Here is a 24,389-nt window from a genome sequence, read left to right on the forward strand (position 1 = left end):
GAACCCCTGCAGTACACGAGCTATGAGTATTTCAGCTCATTTGGTACATGTCGTGTCCCAGGCAAACTGCTCTGCCAGAGGTGAAGATTTCCTGGACTGAAGTGCTGACTGTGGGGTAAAATGATGGAGGGTTATCTGACTGAGGACACAGCTGGATGGCTCATCAGGGACGACCTGGGTTTCCTGGCTTTGACCGGGAACTTCCTGCAGTAAAGCACCGTAAGAAGGGGAATTGGCCTCACGCGTATGCACGCAAACACACGCACACACTAAAGCTACTCTGGTCCTTCTGGATCTATCAAGCGGTGACGTCAACTCCTGCACCGTGCATGACAGCACACATGCAAACACAATCACCCCTCCTTCTCTGGGGGTCGCCACCTCTTTCTCATCTATCTTGACTCTTTACTTCCACATCCCTATCAGAATAAGACACAAACACAACACCACTCAGAAAGCCACTGTCTCCTTTATCAGAGTGGCTGCAGACACATGGAAAGATATGATCCAGTCAGTGAGACTGTTCACTTCCATTCATCAATTTGCCAGCACTGCTGCAACCTTAACAGCCTCTCCAGACTGTACAGTGCTGATTACTGGAAGAGGACTGTGTGTGTCTGAGAACTACCCGGACAGAGGCTGTTATTTCTGTAACATTACTTGATGGTCATAAGGACTGTTTTGTGGGTTTCGCATGATTGGTATTGCTCTTGCCAGCTTCACATGACTCCGTTATTGTCAGTTGGCAGTGAAAATTCCCCCAGGATATGTAATATTATTAGCTACATTGAAAGCTGAGGAGTCTGAATATCACTTTAAATATCTGATTCAGACTTTTTTCGGAGCAAACACATTGTCAGATCATAAAAAATGCAAAATGATGTAAAAGTTAGTATTGAGCAGATGAAATTCAGGCAACACAGTACATCATGGACATGCCACAGGCTATGCAGAAGTCGATAGAATAGAGAGCTTCTGCGTCAATGGTCTTACAAACGGGTGACAGTGAAAAATTTGAGGATGTCTTGCGGCTTTGACATAAACACAGCAGCTCTGCATGTGGTGTTTCTCTCAGAGCAAAGCGAGGAGAAGGGAAGGGGGGCGAGAAGGGGAGCTGATCTCAGCTCACGACAGTGAGCTCATTGTAAGGCTGTGGCACGCTGGGCCTGGGCCAGTGTCTGCCACTGATGGCTAATGCCTGTATTTAGGAGTGGCAATGAAGTGCACACACTCACCTCAGAGACCAGTCCTACACGCTGATCTAGCTGTTACTAAGTGTCACAGGAGGACAAAAACCTCCACAAAAACACTGATGTAAATAGTGTAACACATCAGCGAACTGTTCAGGGTAATGAAGACAAATCCATGAGCACTATAATACTGTCTCATTAACAGCAGGAAATAGAGCTGTCTCTCTATACTGCCTGTGAGGAGCCACTGATGGTGTTTGCTTAGGTACAGACAGTATAGTAAACCATTAACCAAGTCATCAACTAGCAGTTATAGAAGTTATTCAGTAAATTAATGTCCACTCAACTCTAAAATGAAAGTCAAAGAGCTCATTTCCTCTTCAGTAGCATACGTAAAGGGCTGTCCACAGCTTACTTAGTCCTGTCTCCTAAAGAAAACATCTACAGCAAATGCTGATTGGAACACATCATTTACACCGCTGTGTTATTCTTAATGGAAACCTAAAATCCAATTACAAATCAACAGTGAACTGTGCAGTCATAGCAGATGCATATACACCCACACAGGTCTTTTCAGTTACTCTGGCTGATTAGACCAAGTCAGCCTGAAACTGTATGGATGAACTGTCTCAAGAAATGTGGGCTAATAAGACTGGTAACAGTGGAAGTAGTCCTGCCCTGACAGGTGCAAGCAAACCAAGAGAAGTACGAGGGAGGTGTCAGTCAAGCACAGTTTGTTCACTCCCACACAGTCCTGAAAAGAGGTCTAATCAGACTAATCAGAAATTCATTGTTCTTCCTGTTCTACTGTTCATCATTCCTACAGCTACTATAACTACTGTCACAATTTTTCAGTGCCATATATTTTTAAATGACTATCTAAAAATCAGTGCAAATCTAACCATACATCCAGCTATGATGTAACACGGGCCCCGAGGCTGTAATGAGCAAAATCAGGGACAAAAAAAACACATTAAAAACTGCATATAATGACTACACATGGACTACCACATATATTTGATTTTCCAACTAAAATAAAGTAGTGGGTTAAGTATCCTATGTGGCAATTATGGGATTTGCTTCTAAGCACACTTGGATGGAGCAGGAGTGTTGGCATGAAACTGAACTATAAATACAACAGAACAGAAACTTGCTGATCTAGAAGAATTGTGAGTGTCTGTAGTGTCCGTTCTGGCACAGAAAAGCCATCTCATGATACAGAGTGGGCTTGTGATTGTTTATTAGCTTAACACCCCAGAGCAGTTATACTTATGACAGGGCACCAAAGGGACTTTACAGCCCATTAAAAGAAGGCTGTAGTCATGTTTGCAGTGGTATGAACCAATGCTTGTCTCTGATCTTGTTGCACCTGCCAAATATAAGAAACCCATTTGGTCAAAAGGGATCGGACATGGAGGTAGCTGTCAATACGTTTTTAGGAGTCACAGCAGTGAATCATTTTAAATCATCCATTTCAGGGCTATAACGGCAAAGGCTTCTGGTGTGGGAAGAACTGGGGATGGTGCTAAAGCCAAGGACTTACAAATGGAAACAAATGCAAAGGAAATCCAGTGTATTTGGTTTCCTACGTGGAGCATTTCTCAGAAGGAACGTCTGTGATGAAATCTGATCGGGAGATTAACTGTGTTTGAGAGCACACTGACAACAGGATTTAGATTTTTATTGAAGGAATTCATGCAAACTGATGCTAGTCTAGAAAACCGTTTGGGAAATCTGTGACTAACATCAGGTGCAGAATAAATCCACGGTGACAGGGAGTGTGGCAGCCAGACAGAGGTGACTGGAGGGAGGAAGATGGAAAATCATTGGGTGCGAAGGAGAATATGAGACATAGTGAAGGAGATATATCTAAAAAGACAAGAGGAACAAGAAAGACAAAGTAGAAATAAATCTACTTTAGCTCATGATATTGTATAATGAAATATTGGTCTGTTACTCCGTCTCCCTGCTAGTGGCTGATGTGAAGAAAAGAGCCACCAGATGAAGTTCAGATTTAAAGAACTATCTGAGACTTTACTAGCAAGTCTGCCAGGAATCATTTCACACTAGATGACAGCAACAAGAAGGTATTTATTTTACTGTTGATCCACATCTAAAAATTAGCAGGACAGAAATCAATGAACTTATCGTTAGACAAAACAGACTTATTGTCTGTGGTCAGGGTTCAGAGATGAGTGCAAGGAGCTCCATAATTTTGGCAGCACAGAGAAGATATGCTCATGTTCAGTGTTCCTCTCTGGTAGTGTTACTCACCTGTCCTATTAGATTTAATTTAAAGGGAATAAAGAAGAACTTTTTGAAGTATTAAAAACAATGGCTGTGCTAATACTATTTAGGACAGAAGTGTGAGCTTTATTACAAAGAAAGCAGGAGTTTCCCATTAGTTACTTAGTCTTAATGGTTTCACTATCCATGACCACATCTGTTCCAGTTGTTTTTAGGGGGGGGGAGCAACTGTTGGGAGACAGAGAATAATAGTTTCAAAGATTGTAAATCTGTCCCTCATCCACAAAAAGTGGATTCGCAAATATGTCCAAGTCCCTAATGTGCACAGGAGGAGGCTTAAGGTTGAAAGAGACTCAGTTCAAAAGGCCATCAAATCCATTAGTGTTTGCTAGAGACCTCATTGGCGCCAGGTGGGCCAGTGTTTGCTGAGAGTGTACGCTGTGCCATTATAAACATTCCCGAGTTCAGTTTATCACACATTCCTGACAGTATAGATTACACTGTACGCTTCACTGAAAACTCCTTGGAGCACGCTTGGCATTCTTCAAACAATTCACGTAATCAGTATCAGTAACGCTACTGACATGTGAGATGAGAGGAGCTTTGTTTGCTGTTGATAAAATGGACCTCTATGGAAGAAATCAAAGAGCTGTGCTTTGGAAAAACCTCACTAAGCTAAGATGGATCTTGTTGGACTTGACCTTATGCCCTGATTAAACACCAGGGAGAGACTCGAGAAGGGGGGTCTTTCACCATTTTAAACTCAAACAAAGACTTTGTGTTTCAAGACCCCACCTAGGGACACTTTCACTACCGCCGATGCACGTCCACTCTTGGACTCCATCGTGACTGCTGACATGACCGCTCCTCTAACACATGTTTTCATTCAAGCAAGGATCAGCATTTTCTTATAACACATTCCCAGATATGATAAAATTAGCTTCTTGTCCGTCAGCGGGTTCACATCAGCTGAGCAGCGAGGGCAATTATATATAGTATCTGGACCGCTAATCAATGACAGATGTGCAGTGAGTTTTAGAGGTCTACTTACACACCCTGTCTTTGTCGGGCAACACCTCATTTAACCTCCCATCTGAGCACTGACAGGCTTCACAGCCTTGCTGAGGTAATTAACAGATCCCTGCAAGGTTTAGACACCCTTCAGCCATAAATATGATTTGCCAATCTGTTCGGCTCTAAAGATCATAAATCAGAGGCAACAAATTATTTGTCTCGTGTATATTTTCTTGTTCAGATGGCAATTGATACTGTTAAGTCTAAACATAAAGTGTGAAACGTCTGATATTAATCACTGAAATTTAATGAAACATTTACAGATAACGTTGATCTATACAGTTTATAATTGTAACCAATATCTTCATTGGATTAAAGCTGCCTGCAACTAACTCTAATGGTAATTTTTGATTAGTCTGCTGATTATTTTTTTATAATTTATTGATTAATTGTGTGGAAAAATGGTGATTACAATTTCAAGAGACCTAGGGGACATCGTCAAATTGTTTTGTTTTGATTGTTAAACCGAAACTCAAAGATTTGACAATTATGATTGTATAAAATAAAGATATAAAATTAATCTGAAATCTGAGCTGAAAACAGTGAATGTTTAAAAAAAAAAAAAGGTTGTTAAATTACTAATTTGTTAAAAAAAAAAAAGCACTATACTGATCTGATTCTACTGGACCTTTGTGGCCAATGTTGAACTGCTTTATGGTATTATTGGATATTTGTACGATTTTATGAATCAAAGTAATGAAGTATCTTGACTTGTCAGGTATTTAATTTACTGCAAGAGCCAATTTTATCAGGTGATTCTATCTTTTTCACTGTTAATTGATTTTCCAGAAAATGTACTAGACCACAGTGTATATCATTACAGCAATGTAATATTACATATACCTTGACAGACAATTTTATCCATTTTGTCAACCACTAGCAGGGTCTCTTTACTAGGAAATGTGATGATATCTACCACAGTGTTTGGTTTTCCAGTGATATTATTGCTCACTTGGAGAAAGGAAAAAATTTAAAAAATTTAAAAAAAAAACACACCAGTGCTGATTTATACAGCTGGATATTCACTTACATTAACCAGGTTGCTGAAATGCTCTGGGCCACCGCTGAACAGCAGCTGGCCTCCACTAATCTCCAACCTATAAACCTCCTTTTCAACCACAACACTAATTAATTTCGATACAACCACGACTGGGTTGGAGTAGCAGTGCATTAAAAATTACAGGTCAGGCTTGTGTATGAGGAGACATACAGTAAATACATACAGCACTTTGCGCATTTCCCTCGTTCTTGAAGCATTGACCTCTGCCCCCGAGCTTTACAAGTATGTTGGAATCAAGGCATTACTAATAGACAGGTCTCCAAGCCCTGCCCCCATGCGTCTATGTCCAGTCATGTAGAAACGCAATGTTTAGAGAACAGAGGGTGTGAAGAAAAGAGGAGGTGACAACAAGAAAGCAGCTGGACTAAATGACGAGTGGGCACAGCTCCACAGCAGCTACTACTGAGACTATGCTCCTGTGCCTGTACATTGTCTGCTGTGAAAAGATGGTACCATTCAATCAACATCAACACACACTTTTAGACTAAAACTTAGAAAGTAGAACTATAAGAAAACCATGTTGGAAAAAATCGCAAATTTTGTGGTGAAAAAAAGGGGGTTATAAGAAAATGTCCTGTAGTTGTCACTTAAATACAGTAGTCTGTGCAAAGAGAGCGAAGCTATCATCAAGCTACTAGTTGACACCACCGAAAACTTCCTTCTGTGTACCAACATGGGGAAACCAAAGTCTGAAAGGACCGACGGGACAGTCCAGTTTGTCACCACCCCCATTGGTTGGCCCTCGCAATCACACAAAGGACCTATTGTCGAGCACAATGGGGTCACCCTCTCTGTTCCCGCTGGTCTGATCCCAGATCCCTGGAAGCTTGCCATTTACCAGGCAAGGATCTTTGAAGACATCGTTCTGAGGGGACTGCCTTCACTTGCAAGAGTTGATAAGTTATATGTGGGCTTGAATTTAATTGAAAAGTAGATTATGATGCCAATATTTTCATGGTTTTGTCATCCAATACACTCGTGTTGCTGCCACAGGTCTAGCTTCTGTCTCAATTTAACAGAAAATCCCAATTTTGATGTGGAGAGTAGAAATGTGCCAAGAAAATGCGATGGACACATTTGTTTCTTTGTATTGAGATTGAGCCAAAGCAAGCAAAATGTATGCTGGCCAAAAAAAACTACCTTGAGTAACCTATAGTAGATTGCTTTTTCAGACAATCAGTTCATAGTATGTAGTATCATTCACAAGGAGAGAGACACAGTCTAGTAAGTTGTCTGTGACATTACTTGGCTGTAACATTTCCACGTAACGCTTACACACACAGACAACACTTTCAAGCCAACAAGACTGATGATAGTATCATGACTAATCTGACATCGAAAATACGGTGAGTAGCAGGCAGGGTGCGATCGTTTCTGATCATTAAAAACAAGCCACAACTCATCACAACGATCGCAAAACCCTCTGAAGCCATTTTAATGCAAGTTAAAGGCTTCCTGTATGTGAGGTGGACTGAGGTAGATAAGAAGCGACCGTAGACAGCAGCAACACTCAAGACTCACCTTGTAGCATGCATCTGTACGCAGACTCTGAGATGGCGTAGATGTGAGGGGGCATTTCGTGCCTCTTTTTGCCCCTGTACATCTCAATGATGTTGTCTGAGTAGATGGGCAGGTTTTTGTAGGGATTTATGACCACACAGAAGAGACCGGAGTATGTCTATAAAAAGAAAAGAAAAGATGACTGTTAATTCATCAGGCAAGGGTATATATTTTACAACAGTATTTTACTATTTACATACATTGATTGTATTGTGCACTGAAAGGACTCTGAGATCTTTTTAGTACTTCAAGAGCTTCAAGTCCAGCTTCAGGAAAACATCTGACAAAACCATAATAAATTTAGCTTCAGTGGTGGAGCAGAGGATAAGAAACAATTAGTAAATATAGCAGCTGACTGAGTGGGGAATTCCAGCAAAACAAACATAAAAAATGATGATGATGATCTGTGGGCAGAATATTAATTTTACATTAAGACGTACAACAAAACTGGTGAATGCCACAAACGTGTTTGTACAAGTGGTTCTTGCATGAGGCCTGTTAGTTGTGTAGATTATGAATTCACAGATCACGCCAGAAAACTGGGCACGGCTAAAGCATGTTGGCACACGGCCAAGTATCCTACAGTACTTAAGATTCTTGCTCCGCTCACTTTTCCTCCTCGTATGTGGCAATCTCCAGCTCCTTTTTCTCATTAAGAGCATTTCACTTTTAAACATGTAGCAATTTTACACTGACAGAGTCTGACAGAGATCAGATGTGAAAGGTGGGGATTTTAATCCACAACAGGATATTGGTCCCTCGGCTGTATAATGCAGACAGGCCTGCAGTCAGACAGGGCAGGACAGGGTTAATCCCTGACATGTCTGCTGCTGCTGGAACACTCCATTAACTCAAGAGTGCTTGGGGTACACACACTATACAGTAGACACAGTCGGATTAAGGCTTTTCAAATCACACATCAATCAAAAGTCTTCATGCATCGTGCCAATAAATACTTTTTGGGGGAAGAATTGCAGCCATCTATCCGGCTATGATCATGCTTTAAATCAAGATGAAAATAGGACATCAGAAGCCTTTTTCACTTCGCTCTGCTGACTGATACTACACTGCTCTTCATTCTCTTTTCTCAGTGCCAACTTTCTGTGTGCTTTTTTTTCCTTTGCAATCTTTTCACTGTCACCTTTCTGATCTCTGTGACTGGCTGGGCAGAAGAGCCACATTCTTTTAATTACTTTGTCTGTGGCGGCCAGTGAACGGCAAGGGGCCCGGGGCCAAGTTAACCCAGTCGCTGAACTGGAACAATGGTGACATGACCAAAGCATGTTGTGGGAGCAGAATGGACTTTGTCTGTGTGTGTGTGTGTGACTGAGTGAGTGAGAGAAAGACCTCTGACAACTGTCACCTGACTGGAGGATCACACCACACATTCACACATACCCAACACATATCTGCAGTCTGATACTGTGGAGCCTGAAATGACAATTCAATGTCACTGCAACACTCAAGCAGGGCTGGGCCATAATTCAATATTATCATAATAATGATAATAAACTAAAAATAAACGTTGCCTGACAGAGATATATTATGCTTAAAATTACTATAAATTGTTGGAATTTCTTCTTGAAATACACACAGACAGTATGCTCTGGTAAAAATGAAGCTAAATCCCTCTCAACAGAGCATCTTTAAGAGTGACACACTGGGATATCACTGGTGGGGGTGGTGGTGGTGGGGGGTTATGTCACCAGATGGCCATCAAAATACCCTCCCCACCTCTTCCATGTGCACAGATGCTTCAGACATAGCTCTGTGCTGCAAGCTGGCCACATAGATATATGTAACTCTGGAATCGCCAGCAGCGACGTTGCTCTACAAAACCATTTACTGGGGCCAACGCTCACACCTTGCTAACTGGAATTACCTGCAAAAATCTACTTCCTGCAGCTCAGAATGTACTGCAGGGCCGTCGACACAATAACTCCTTCCCATGCCCCCCACGGTGGGCATTGTGCCAGGCAGACAGATCAGCGCTCCTGGCCCAGCATGGGTTACAGGCACAGGGGAGAGGGATGACTCAGCTAGCTGTCCCTGACGGTGGACCCAAGGGGGTATTTGAGGCATTAGTGGGTCTCTGAGGGCAAGGGGTTGGAAACCTACACAACAAGGCATAACGAGACCCCAGCCGGTCTGTGTGTTGTGGTTTGTTCCTTTCTCAAAGTGCAGAGTTTGCACAAAGAAAATGTCTACTCACGGGAGCATTATTACTACAAAGAACTACATATGAATCTTCGAGCACAGAATGCAGGTTATTTCAAGTTGATAAATGAGTTTGTGCTGGTCAACACAGCCCTGAGCCCACAACCCACATAAACTATAGTCAACAGAGGAGAACTCTGACACAGTTGAAAGAGTTCCCAGCCCTCCAGAAATGTGCAAATAAATGTCTGTGAACCAAGCACTGCTTAGCAACAGAGCTTCAGTTTCTCTCAATGGGAAAAGGGGAAACATTTTCTGGGGTCTCTGCTATTGCATGAATCAGTGCCCTCCATTCTGACATAACGGGGCTTAATGGGCTTTACCAAGTCTTTTAAACCCTAAAAACCATGTAAATGACTTTGCCGACCTCCCCAGGAAATGAAGAAATGCATTTGCCTTGAAAAAAAACAACACATTTCAATTATTTCCTACAATGCCCATGAGGATTGTCATTGCTCTGCATCTGCTCTAAATGTATATCTCATTCCACAGTGCTTGATTGAAATGATGAAGCTGTCATCACTGTGCGCTTTTGACTGCTTACAAGAGGAAGTCGACCTAAACTCAAACAGCTTTTGACAGCTGAGAGGAGTGGATGCCACTGAGTGTAATAAAGATGATGACAACATCTAGAAACAACAAAAACACTGAAACTGAGTGCAAATAATCCGTGAGGCACTACAGCTGCAGACATCTTGTGGTGCTTCCATTAAGCAGAATAACTCTACTAGTGTATGAACAGGAGAGTGTGATAAACTGGGATGTGTGAGCTGGGATTTCACCAGAGTCTTCACCTCCACACAGGATAGACAAAACCCGCCAATTGACATAAGAGTCACAATCAAGGCAAAGGACGAAATGGAGTTGCAACTAGCATTTGGTGGTGATTTCCTCAAAATCATAATGTAAATGTGAAGAGACTGAAAATGACAAAAAAAAAATACTAATTTTGGAGAGGCCCGATGTTTATTTTCTTGATAAAAGACAATCAAGAGAAAAAAGATTTTGTGTCCAGGTTTCGGAGGCTCATGCCCCAGTAAGAGGCAGGCTTAATGAACAGAGAAACAGCCTGCCGATAAAGGCAAGTATCCGCATAAAGCTCTCAGCCTGGAGCTGCCAACCATCCTCTTCAGGATGTACACTGCACCACCAATGCAACAAAGGATGAGCATATAGTGGCCTGTATTCAATAATACATCACAGTGACATCATTACTATATCCAGCCCTCCTTTATCCCGAGCCACTGGGTTGAACTATATTTGCTCAACCATGCTAACCAGACATATATGCATCCGACTTTCTAGCACTGAAACATGTTTCAAGTATGGGAACTTGAGCATTTCTTGACTCCACAAAGTCCTCCTTAATTCTTTCCTCTCTTGTGTTCACATGTCAACAAGTTTGAAGTATGATCATCACCTTAACGTCCACTCCTTGCTGGGTGGACGGAAGTCATCGGGGAGGTTTTGTCAACGCTATGCTATGCTGGTTTGACTTAAAAGGTCACACAATCCTCAAAAGCAGACAGAAAAACATGCAGAGTCGGGAATGCTTAGAGAAAATGACTGCATGAATGTAATGCAAATCTCTTAAAACTGGTTCTTTACACTGTGGCTTTGAGGAGAAGTCAAAAAGATAGTGCGCTAATTTTGACAAGGCAAGCAAAATGAATTAGAGGAAAGACACGTCTTTCACAGCAAAAACATCGATTGGTTGTTAATTAAGCAGCCGTTTTCAACAGCAGAAGTGAAAAAAATTCAGTTATTTGAGCAGACAGCTGTTGCTTATCAGTGGACACAAAGAACTCTGTTAAGGCGGTTTGGTTACAGTGTGACTCAGCACAGGCCTCTCTGAGCTAAGGGATGGGGCTGGGGTCACTTCTTTCTCCCTCATAAGCCCTCTGAAAATACTGAAACACACAAAGATGTTCTTTTTACATGGGCTGACTAAATAAAAAATGAAGTTAATGAGTTCACTGCTGTGGCTTGTGTAGGAACACATGCAGAATTAGAATCTGGACCCAATTATTACCTTTTGTGAAAAGGCTTAAAGGGAGATTACCTGTGAACTATGTCATGAAATGTCCACTGAAATGTCTCAAAGGTCATGATCAACACTGTAATATGGTAGCAACCTCTGCCCCTCTGCTCTTGGATACAAACGGTCTCTTGGCAGGGACTTATTCATGGACGTGGCTGAGCTCACACTGCTACATCTGGCCTGGTCACAACAACACCACCTCGATACTGACATCAAAAGATTAAGCTTTGCAATTTCAGCACCACAGCAGGAAAACATAAAATAGAAGTACGCCTTTTTAGATTTTAATATGTTGCCACGTCCCCTCTCGCAAAAAGAGCATTTGTCAGTGTTCCTTACATACCAAGATATAACAATCATGTACATAATGCCAGATACCACTGGTTCCAGCTTCTTATATGTGAATATTTGCTTGGTTTTCATAGCGGTCAATGGTAAATTGAATAAAAACAAGCAATTTGAAGACACCTCTACTCATAAGACATACTAAGAGTTGCTAAAAAGTATCAAGGAAATGTAGCAAATCATTATAAGGTCAAGTAAAGAGGGTAAAATAATAAAAAGTACAAACATTACAACAAAACAGCCCTTGTAATAAACTGAATATCACAGATGGTTTGAACCCCTGCAGACTACTGATGAATTCTTTCCCAAGGGACATAAGGCCATAATGCTGGTGGTTTGGCAGGCCACTGTGGATGATGACAGTGATGTAATCACGCCTCATCCACACATAGAGCCTTCATTAACCTTTCAAACGTCATTACTTCATCCAGAAGCACCATCTAAATGGCCGACAATAAAACCCACAAAAGTACTTTGAACTGCAGCTCATTCATGTACATGTAAGATGTAAATCATTTCATCCCAGCTGTAACCTGTTTTTTTTCTGATATTACTTAACCTTAATCTTTTAATGAGTAAAGAGATGTCCCAAGTAAGTAATTGAGCAATATGACTGGATAAGGAAACAAAACATCCATCTCACACCCTTTTAGCTGAGTAAAATCTCTTTTAGACAGGCTCATTTCTGTCTATGTGACCGGGCCTCTAAGTGTGAACCCCTCAGCCTCCTCCCTCGGTCTCAGGTGGCCCACAAGCTCTGTGTCTGGGCTATTCCAGGAATGCATGTCACTAAGTGGGTCATAATCACAGGGGAAATCGGCAGCTTATGTAGGACATGATGGCTTGCTCATTGAAGCAAATGTGTTTCTAAGTCTCTTGAACTCAGAGATGATCTATGAAATGCTCTTTATAAGATGTGTTTTGGTTAGAATGGACCAGGTTAATTTATTAAACATATCATGTCACCATATCATGTAAGACACTGAAGATTACTTGCTCCTGATTTTAGAGTATATGAATGAGGAAATCCTGGGGGGATTCATTAATGTGGTAAAATGCACTACATTACAGCACACTATTCACTGACATGGCATTACACTGAACTCAACGCTTATGCAAGTTAAAATGAATGTCAAATTAATCATTCATCAAACCTTAATTCAGTATCTTGAATGTAGAAGATGATGATTACAAGTTGTTAGGAGCAGTTGGTTCATTTGAATGACAAATACTCACATAGATGAGGCCAGAGTAGTAGCGGTCTTTGAGGTTGTGAAGCACGGACGCTTCATTCAGGCAGGTGAGTTCGGCCATGTCTTCTACTTTGCTGAACTTTGGCGGGTTCATCTTCTGGATGTCATCCTTGTTGACCACCGCCTTCTTTCCATTCTCCGCCAGCTCCACCACCACCTCATCTCCACGCTCCTCACGAATACTGGCGGCCTCGAAGCCGTTGCGCTCTGATGGGACCCACACTAGCCTCTTGGCAGTCCAGTCGGCCTGCGCGGCCGGGTTGTAGACCACGGCGCGGTCCACAAAGAGGTACCGCTCCGGGTCATCCTGCCCGCTCCTCTGTGACATTGCTGCAGGAAACCAGAAGCAGAACACGCAAGGCCACCTGCAGAGAGGAAAGACACTGTAATGGTTATCTGACCGACAAAAAAATGCTACAGGTGAACTTTATGCAGCTGACTATGGTCACATCGTTCATTTTATAGAACACAGATGAGATTAATAGGCCTTTTTACTGCAGACATTTTGACTTCAAACCAGGAAAAGCACAAGTGTTACTTATAACATTAACAATGGCTCTGTTCTATTCAAGTCATTAACCATGACAGTGACGGTAGTTTTGGGAAGGGGCAAGGTCTGTAAAATGTATAGCCTGCTATGCTGTTATCACAAGTCGCTCTGCGTATTTATAATGAAGCAGCTTTAAACGTAAGCAGTGACTTGACTGACAAAATAATCTCTGACTACAGAGATTCTCGACTTTTGATTTGAATGAGACGTTTGAGAGCCAACCTTCATCCTCTATCACAAAATGTCATTATTTTATATCACAATCATACCCAAAATTGCCATAAAGCAGTCCTGCTCACTGATTTGCAAAATTGACCAAAGTAGCCAAGTAGACCTAATGCCAAACTATCTATGCTGCATCTAACTGTTGGGTGGTAGCACCATGACTAAGATATTGACGATTCCAGGTAAGATATCGACGAAGTCAGGCTTCAATCAATACAGCTGAATGTTGGCGCTGAGGGTAAAGTGCTTTCAGGATGATACAGCTTCTCTAATGGGCTGATAGATGCTGGTTCTGAGAAAACTCATACTGTATTCTAAATGACTTTGTACATCAAAAAAACTCTTTTTCCTCCAGAATAAGTTAGGCTTTCAGTAGCAAAGGCCATTATTTCTAATGTTTGCCTCGGTGAAAATTTTGAACATTTCAATATTTCGTTGAGGAGATATGAACTTTTAATGACAAGTATGTTTCAGGGCATGTCTGACTGACAAGTGTCACAGCTTATTACCATCAACCATGGTGGTGACTGTCATAACTCAGCAGGGACTTGTGATGGCTTACCTTGTATTATTGTACTACAGTACAGGCCAAAAGTTTGGACACACCTTCTCATTCAATGCGTTTTCTTTATTTTCATGACTATTTACATTGTAGATTCTCACTGAAGGCATCAAAACTATGAATGAACACATGTGGAATTATGTACTTAACAAAAAAGTGTGAAATAACTGAAAACATGTCTTATATTGTAGTTTCTTCAAAGTAGCCACCCTTTGCTCTGATTACTGCTTTGCACACTCTTGGCATTCTCTTGATGAGCTTCAAGAGGTAGTCACCTGAAATGGTTTTCACTTCACAGGTGTGCCTTGTCAGGGTTACTTAGTGGAATTTCTTGCCTTATTAATGGGGTTGGGACCATCAGTTGTGTTGTGCAGAAGTCAGGTTGATACACAGCCGACAGCCCTATTGGACAACTGTTAGAATCCATATTATGGCAAGAACCAATCAGCTAAGTAAAGAGAAAGGAGTGGCCATCATTACTTTAAGAAATGAAGGTCAGTCAGTCCGGAAAATTGCAAAAACTTTGAATGTGTCCCCAAGTGTAGTCGCAAAAACCATCAAGCGCTACAACGAAACTGGCTCACATGAGGACCGCCCCAGGAAAGGAAGACCAAGAGTCACCTCTGCTGCTGAGGATAAGTTCATCCGAGTCACCAGCCTCAGAAATCGCAAGTTAACAGCAGCTCAGATTAGAGACCAGATGAATGCCACACAGAGCTCTAGCAGCAGACACATCTCTAGAACAACTGTTAAGAGGAGACTGCGCGAATCAGGCCTTCATGGTCAAATAGCTGCTAGGAAACCACTGCTAAGGAGAGGCAACAAGCAGAAGAGATTTGTTTGGGCCAAGAAACACAAGGAATGGACATTAGACCAGTGGAAATCTGTGCTTTGGTCTGATGAGTCCAAATTTGAGATCTTTGGTTCCAACCGCCGTGTCTTTGTGCGACACAGAAAAGGTGAACGGATGGATTCTACACGCCTGGTTCCCACCGTGAAGCATGGAGGAGGAGGTGTGATGGTGTGGGGGTGCTTTGCTGGTGACACTGTTGGGGATTTATTCAAAATTGAAGGCATACTGAACCAGCATGGCTACCACAGCATCCTGCAGCAACATGCCATCCCATCCAGTTTACGTTTAGTTGGACCATCATTTATTTTTCAATGGTTTGGGGTGAGCTGGACCGCAGAGTGAAGGCAAAAGGGCCAACAAGTGCTAAGCATCTCTGGGAACTCCTTCAAAACTGTTGGAAAACCATTTCAGGTGACTACCTCTTGAAGCTCATCAAGAGAATGCCAAGAGTGTGCAAAGCAGTAATCAGAGCAAAGGGTGGCTACTTTGAAGAAACTACAATATAAGACATGTTTTCAGTTATTTCACACTTTTTTGTTAAGTACATAATTCCACATGTGTTCATTCATAGTTTTGATGCCTTCAGTGAGAATCTACAATGTAAATAGTCATGAAAACGCATTGAATGAGAAGGTGTGTCCAAACTTTTGGCCTGTACTGTACGAGTAGAAAAAAGTAGGTCCCAGGAAAACATTGGCCCTCTCTGTGTACCTGTGTGTATATATACTGTAAGTGTGTGCATTCTGTGTCTCAATAAGGTTTTACAGTAGAGCCCTCTGAGTCACCATGTCTCATAAACAGTGAACAGCAGCATCTGCTACATTTCTCTTTTCTGAGAAGCATTTCTGACCAAATGAGAGAAATATTTAAAACAAACACAGATGTATTATATGTCATACATGAATTAATTATTCTATTCTGTCTTTTAGTTGGATTCATTTCTGTCTTTCCTTTGCTTGAGGGCTTTGTAATTTTTCCAGTAGAACTTGTTCGGCCCACACAGACGTGGTGTGTGAGCTTCAAGCCTTTACACCTCCATGCCTGTGCATAACCAACCCACAACCCACATGTACAGTAACTTGAACACCATTTGAGCCTCTTCAAAAGTCAGGGGAAGCCCTGGCTGTGTTGTGTAATAAAACCAACACTTTCTGAAAGATTCTAGCAAAAAATGCCTAGCATCCTCTAGTTTAAGTCTCTCAGTTGTGAGGAGTCGCTGCTTTACTTTGTCTTGCTTGATAGTATATTGAATATCTTTAAGGTTGGAATTGTTGGTTGGACACAACAAGTGATATGATGTTGCGACCTTGGGCTTTGTTTTTGACAATGTTCTCACATTTCATAGACCAAACAATTAACAGTGGATGAAAATAATCACTGGTTGCAGTCCTACAGAAACTGGTAGGTGGCTTTAAGCTTACCAGGCCCTTAAATAAAAGGTACAATCACACAATTAATGGTGTAACCATACAGCTCCTCAAACTGAGCTGAAACAGACAGATCAGGGTCACTTTGGAAAACTTGGCACTTGATGCCTTCAACAGCTGATGGACGAACTGAGCCATGACAGAGAGCACCACTCCATCTTACATGTTATTAATCTGAGACGACATTGGCTGATGAATGCTCCTTGATATTTAATCTACAATCAAGTCCCATGCTGGTTAGAAATGAATCTGGGTCAGGTCAGGGGACATGGAGATCAGGGCGGCTGCTGGCCGCTGTGTCACTGCATCCCCTCACCCTGAGCTGGAAAACAGCAACTTTCATCCCTCATTCAGCTCCTCACCACGGGAATAAACAGCTCACAACACCTCCGGTAGGATACTTGAACAGAGGAGAGGCAAGAAATTGCAATTATTTGAGAAAACTGCTCGTCATTGCAGGGCCAAACAGCTGCATCGGCTAGGTTAGCTAGCTAATGTTAGCTCAAAGTTGGCGTGCTGTGCCTCATATCCCACCCGCTCGAAAAGATGCCCGCAAGGACTCGACAGCTCCGATTAACCATCTGAACTCAAACATGAGGGTCTATCCTGCCGCTTTTATCACTTTGAGCCAACAGATGGTGGACAGAAACAATAAGATATTCTTATTTCCATGTAAATGGGAGTTTTAGGGATGAATTGAGCAGCCTCCTCAGTCAAAATCCCATCATGGGTGTGGGTGGCTCAAAGACGTCTGGGTGGGGATAAAGCAGGCGGACAATGACCACACCGCCTCACCGTAGCCACTAAAGGTTATACTTCCAAAACAGATACCCGCGGCCACATACTACTTTGAAGACTAATCAGACCACCACCAACAGCAGTTTGGCTCCGCGGCGCCGGCTAACATTAGCAGAGCTGACGGTCCTCCATCATTGAAAAGTCACGGCACAATAATCCGCTAGCTAACGTTTAACGTTACTGTTGCTAACCAACACATCCTCACTAAAACGACCGGCCCTGGCTCCTCTCTTCAACTTACCGCACTCAGTCGATGAACAAACCGGGCCCAGGTGTCTATCGGTACCCCGTAGATTAATGTCCTAATCCTCCAAAGCGTGCTAAAATAGTCCCTTCTTCGGCCCGCTCTCTCATCAGTGGTACTCCCCCCACCACCATCCAGCACCCTCTCAACCGAACCCTGCCGGCCAGACGGGGGAGGATGCACCGCACCGCCGCTGCGTTCATGGGGCAACGCCCACAACACAAATCTGCAATCTGATTGGTTCTCAAAGTCTGATGCCTAACAGTGATTGGTCCAAAATAATTTCCATCCCAAAACTTTGATAGTTGACGACTGCCGCCCAGCATTTCATCACCGGCAGAGCGGGGGATGCTGTTGCGGCTGTACCAGCCTGTAGGACGGTCACTTTGTCTCTGATGTTACAGTCTGCCTTTGAATAATGGAAAACAACGTTTGCGTTTGTCCATTTTGTGTGTCATCTGGACACATAGGATCCAAGCAATTATTAAATCATAGAGCTATGGACACTGCACACAACATCCGCGGCTGGGTAGTAATGGATTACAATCACATTACAATGAATAAATAACGATAATCAACTCAGATTACGTTTGGAAAAAAAAAAAAAAAATCTAATTACATTGTCAAGTATTACTTATTGGCTTTTTTTGGCCATGTCTTTAAAATCTGGCAATTTTTCGTAAACTTTTTTTTTTCATGATTCATAATATGCTTTCATGTTTTTTCATAATTCTTAATATTTTTCCCAATCACGATAAACCTGATCAAACAAAGACATCAGCAAAAAAATATAAACTGTATAACAAAGTAAGTGGTTCCAGTTTTGTTAATGATGACTTAACTGATATTTGATTTTGTTTCTAATGATGATTTATAGATAATGGACATTTATTCCTTTTTATTGACAGTGAAAATGGAAGATGAACATTTTGAGTAAGTCCTGCATGTGGCCTTTGATCAGAAAACAGCAGCAACAAAAACATGTTGTAGAACACCCACAGTGCGCCTGTATTTTGTGCCAGTGCTGTTAAAGTAAGAGTGATTTGATGTGAGTGAATATTCATGTTGAATATGCAAAATGCATTTTATTTGGATTTTAATGTTAGAAAGCATTTGTGAAACTCAAAATGTTGTGGCTGCATTCCATTTTTTCAAGTGTTCCAAAAGTGTTCAGATTAGATCACTTTTTGTGATCCAATGGATTTTGTTACTAATTACAAAAATTGCCATGTAATCAGAGTTCATTATCTGACTAACTTCATACCTCTGCTTTCTTTTCTGTTATCCTATATCCTAAAGTCCTTTCAATTTCAATTTCTTGCAATTATCTTCCTCCCAGGGGATCAACAATGTGTCATCTCAGCTTATCCCATCTTATTTGTCTTATCTTTTTAAAATCGTATTTAATTATTTTATTTTAGATAATAATTTACCATAATATACTGTACATAACAAATATGAAAATCAGAGCCAAATGCACACATTAACAATCGTGGTATGTAATCATAAAAACAAACCATGAGATCAGACACAAGAGGATGAAATGAAAGAAACATATTAGATATTTTACAAAAGCAATTATTTAGAAAATCAATTATTGAAAAGAACGTTGAAGAAGAGACTTAAAGATGTTGCAGACCAGCAGAATGTTGCCAGAAGTCTGACAGATTTAACTGCAAAAGCTCAGTCAACCTTTTCACCAGCAGAGATGCAGTAATCAAACATATATTCTCCTGCAAACACAGTTTAAGTACTGAAGTCTGTTCTCTGTTGCCCTTTACTTTTCAGACTGGCAACACATTTGAGTGTGCTGAAATAGTGCCCCCTGATGCAGAAAGAGAGACATTACTGATGGAGACCACGTGCCTCCATGTAAGCGCTGCAGAAATAGATGTCAGTGAGGAAGGCTCACATTCAGGAAACCTAAACATGACATTACATTAGTTTGTCATTGATTACTTACTCGTCTCTGTGCTTATTCTGCTTTCTATCAAATCAAAGTTGACCAAACTTGAAGTTTATTGCATTCTTGCTTATTAAACTTGAGTTACTAAACTTGTATTCAGCCTGATTACATAATTAAGTAGGTTATATATAGGTGTCACGCATGGATTAGCATTAGGCCACGTTCATATCTTCTAGCTCACAGTTTCTGCTCATGCTGTGACTTGTGGCATATTAAGATATTCAAGTCATCAGCTTCAACAACACACACTTAGCTTCAAATCCCTAATGTCTTTCTAGCAGAAATCCCTGAAGGTAAACTTCTTCTTCATGCTCAGTGATTGAAAACCAACCACACAGATATTCAGGATGCAGTAACGTAGTTAGTTATTGTATCTTGCGTATGTTCTTTAACGTTTTGTTTGGACCACAGTGGTTTAGTTCTGACTGGGCCTGAATGCTCCACTGTGAAGCCAGCACTAATGGGAGAGAAGACTTACTTACTATACCTATTCGCTACCTTACTATAGATTACCATAGAAAACAATACCATAGATTACCATAGAAAACCATACCATAGATTACCATAGAAAACCATACCATAGATTATCATAGAATACCGTACTGTACATTACCATAAAATACCGTACAGTACAGTACATTACTATAGTATACTGTACATTACCATAGAACCAGACGCTTTTCACAATGACCAATAACAACAGTTTAAATGCTTATTTTATGATCAATACGGCAAAATTAAATTGCTCTGAAACACAATGCAGCCGTCATTAATGTTACTAATTATACCTTATTCATTTTCTCTGCTCCACAGGTAAAATATCTGCAGACAAAAGACTCAATTGACTTTTGTAGCTAATTAGTCTCTCACTCAAAACACAGAATGTTTTCCCTTTGTTTGTTTCTTATATGATGGGTTTCTTCTGAGTGTCTTTAATGGCAGGCCCAAAGATAACTCATCAGTGTTTGATTCAAGAATAAATTGTAATGCTGCAGTTGATGATTTGAATAAATAATTTGTCTATTAAATGCCATTGTAGCACCACAAGAGATAATTTGATGTGACCGCACATTGTCCACATTTGCGTGACATCATTCATTTGAAGAAAGGGCTCACCTGGACGTCTGCACTAACTGTAGGTGGACACAGGATGGAGCAAGAGAGCCACCGTGTACTGATACTGCAGTGAAGCAGTTGTCATGGTAATGACCCTTGGGTAGATGGATGGGCCACAAAGTTATTTAAAATGTTTATGTAAAATATGGTCAATTAAGAATAGATCACATTGTCGCATTTTTAAAAGGTTGAACATTTTGCTCCTTTCAAGTTAAAGTGTAGCTTCACACTAAATCTGCTTTTTTGACTTTAATTTAATGTAGTCATTTTTTACACAATTGATCCTGTTTCCATTTTATCATGTTCATTGCAACAGTTATTTTCTTGTCTCACTTTCTCTGTAAACGAATTATACCAGTGCAACTTTGCAGTTATTTCCCCACAACAACAATGAACAATATAAAGTAATTAAAATATGTGTGAAAAATATTTAACAATTATATTTATATATTTATGTGTGTATATAGCATGCAGCATTAAAGTCATTATAACTTGTGATCGTTTATTCTTGAAATACTTACATAAATAAAGGTAGTTTTTGTGTCTTTGCAGCCAAGAGATCTTTGCATAGATTGAAGACTACATTATTGCAAACTAATAACTTCAAATTAGATTCCACTTTTCAGCTGGAAATTAAAAACCTCACATCTTAGTATAACTCATCATACCATTTCACCTCACATGCCCTTATTAGTCAAAATATTTGACAGCACAGACCTGCCTTATGTTATTTTAAGTGCAGGAGACAGTAGAGGGCAGCAGCAGTAAAGGTAAAGCTTTTCAGACCTACAGCTGTCTAACGTGTTTGTTAATTCACGTCTACTGTGGGACAAATACACTGTATGTAACAGTAAACAATCATCCATTTACTGTTCATTTGTCCGCAGTCCCTTTTGCTCCTTGTTTACTTACAGTATAATTTCATATATATGCACATATATATGGCCACACAGATTCATCTGTCATATAGTAGTAGACTGGGTACATTTCTCTGTAAATTTAATGTCACAAACTGAGCACAGGCAAAGCTTGAGTGACAGACTGAAGATGTCTGAGTGAGTTATTTCATCTTGCCTTGACGAGTGACAGAGTGACACCCTTTGGTGTGGCGCATTTTGCAAAATGCTGTCACAGCTCCATCTCTCAATTGTTGGCTTCTCCAGTCGCCTCCGTGGCATAATAGACCTGTCATCAGCGTCGTCCTCCACTGTCCCCCTTCTGCTTTTGTCTAGACAGCAGTTTATCAAACATCTCCATCTTTTTTTTTTGTGCAAACGCTGATAAGGAATGTCAAATGTGGCGCTTTCAATATTACAGTGCCAGATTGAATATAGATAAATGTTTGACCTCCTTGGGCACTGTCATCTGTTTTCTGAGACTGATGTGCTCTCTTGGGACCTGCTCACTGCAAAACTCTCCATCTTAATAAGTAATTTTGTCTTGCATTGAGTTCTTGTTTTCTCCAGTGGGATGAAGCGATTTCACCCATTTCAAAAGCAAAATCTTGCTTGAAATATTTTCTAGAATCGATCATAATTAATTTTGATTAGTCTGTCCTTTTGTCGTGCAAATTTTTGAACCTCAAAGCGATTTCTGTTGAAAACAGGTGATAGAGTCTGAACTCACTGACAGATGTTTTAATTCCTTTTAGGACTCAGTAGACTCTAGTGGGGTCATAGCTACCATTGAGGACACCGATGTCACATTCACATGAATTTGGTCATTTTTGCATCCTGGTGCAGGGATTATTATTATTTTATGGGCTGGTTCCATGTTTGTAGACTCCTATAGTTCTGAGGTGCTGAGACAGCATTTAGACCATCATGTGGGGAGATACAATTTAGAGGAAAAATAACTGAAGATTTTCTTGGGGGCATTAAGGCATATTTATTTGAGTCCTGACCTCAGTACTTCTAAAATCGTGGGCACAGCCTCTGACTTACGATTACTCTTTAAGAATGCGATATTTTGCCAGTATTGACAGAAATATTTACAGGATTAAAAAGAAAAAAGGAATGAAAATGAATGAAATGAAATGAAAATAGTGAATAGAAAGAAAGGAAGCAGGGGAACTTATAATGTAAAGCAGTTATATTAGAAAAGTGAGCATCTAAAATGATGTCTCAGGTATCTTCTGTAATGCTGTAATTCTACAAATACCTTCATGTCAGAGGCTCCGTGTACGGCCATTTTATACATAACATGTATTGTACATGTCGTTACAGACAGTTTCATGCATGTCCACAGCTTATTTGTCTGTCTGGGTAGTGGGTAATGTTGTGCACTGCTTGTGTGCAGTGTTTCTGTCGTAGCTCAGCAGAGAGGAACGTTTTTTATCATTCACACGCCTGAAACAGTTTTCATGTCTTCAGGGTAGGTTTACTGGGCATATATGAGCTTTTATGTTAACATCCTGTCAACAATTTAATAGAGCAGAAACAAAACAATTCAAATTGTAAAAGAGAGAACTGGCAGTAAACCAGGCACAGGTTCAGTGAAGCCAGCGACAGGCAGGTAGAGATCAAATGTTCTTGAGGTTACAGAGAGTTATGAATGGTTTGATTTTTGGGTGACATTGTGTTTAATTCCATGAGCGAACATCAAAGGCAGGCTTTCCTCGACCCACTCTGGTTCAGGGCTCCTGGAGCGTTAAACCAGTCACTGGAGCATGTTAAATATGAAGAGCCAGAGCGGCAAAGATGAGATATAAGATAGGAATTTTCCAACAACATTGTATCAGAGTGAGTGGTTATTACTATGGTTTCTCTGAAACAGCGGAGGCCAACCAACGTTGTCATACACAACGTAAGCAGCGGTGAGTGCTGTAACTATCACCAGTGATGAACCTGAGGGCAGAGCGGTAAATGAAATCCAGGGGTCACAGTGGGGAGGCAGCGGCGTCTCCTCCTGATCCAGAACTGAGAGGAAAACTGGTGCAACAATCTTATTTTGACGAGTCAGAGAGGAGGTGCTCCTCCTCTACTACACCAAGTATCCATTATTGTTTACCAACAGGGTTTTCTACATGATGCTTTCATTTTAATTTAAATGTTATGTTAATGTTTAGCATGAAATTTGTTTTATTTCATCATTACTAATGGAAGTAATACTAATTTAAGATTAATGAAGGCATCTTGCAGTGAATTAAACCTACATTCATTGATTTTTTTGGCCACTTTGAGACAGCAGATGACACAACATTGACAACACCTAATAAAGCTAAGGTGGCTATAATCAATATTTTCATAACAGTGGCTCTGTAATGTGAAATATGGTGGCTTACTTGTAATGACAAACCAACCGAGAATCACTGCTGCAGTTTCCCTCGACTCTACAGAGCATTATAGCAGTTTTTGACACATTCCTTTCATTTTCTGACCCACAACTTTATTATTTTGGTTCCCTCTCATTTAAGCCAACCAACTTCACCTGCTCAGCACAGCAAAGACACATTGCGGGTAATGAGGTGAGGTGGTTTGATCCATTCTTATTTATACAATGATTAGCTTTAAAGGAGTTGTCAGTGTCAGAGTCAGTGACTAACTGGTCAGAATTAGCAACACAAAGAGCAGTATCGTCTGCATAATGGCGAATTTTACTCATGCAGAGGGATCGTATCTCTATAAATAATAACAATAATTATAGTAATTATAAATCTATT

At 40.8% G+C, this 24,389-nt stretch overlaps 1 protein-coding gene across 1 annotated transcript in view; it reads right to left on the reverse strand.

Annotated features, from left to right (window-relative positions):
• Positions 1-17,702, reverse strand: part of myh10 (myosin, heavy chain 10, non-muscle) — a 55,186-nt gene extending 37,484 nt beyond the window's left edge. Inside the window, exons 1-3 of the mRNA XM_070828355.1 lie at positions 17,644-17,702; positions 12,971-13,352; positions 7,093-7,249 (exon numbers count right to left, since the gene is read on the reverse strand). Of these exons, the coding sequence (XP_070684456.1) occupies positions 7,093-7,249; positions 12,971-13,315 (502 nt within the window). The 5' untranslated portion in view covers positions 13,316-13,352; positions 17,644-17,702. The remainder of the gene's footprint in view (positions 1-7,092; positions 7,250-12,970; positions 13,353-17,643) is intronic.
• Between the last annotated feature and the right edge of the window lie 6,687 nt (positions 17,703-24,389).

Source organism: Pempheris klunzingeri, chromosome 3, assembly GCF_042242105.1.
Source record: "Pempheris klunzingeri isolate RE-2024b chromosome 3, fPemKlu1.hap1, whole genome shotgun sequence".
Taxonomy (NCBI): Eukaryota; Metazoa; Chordata; class Actinopteri; order Acropomatiformes; family Pempheridae; genus Pempheris; species Pempheris klunzingeri.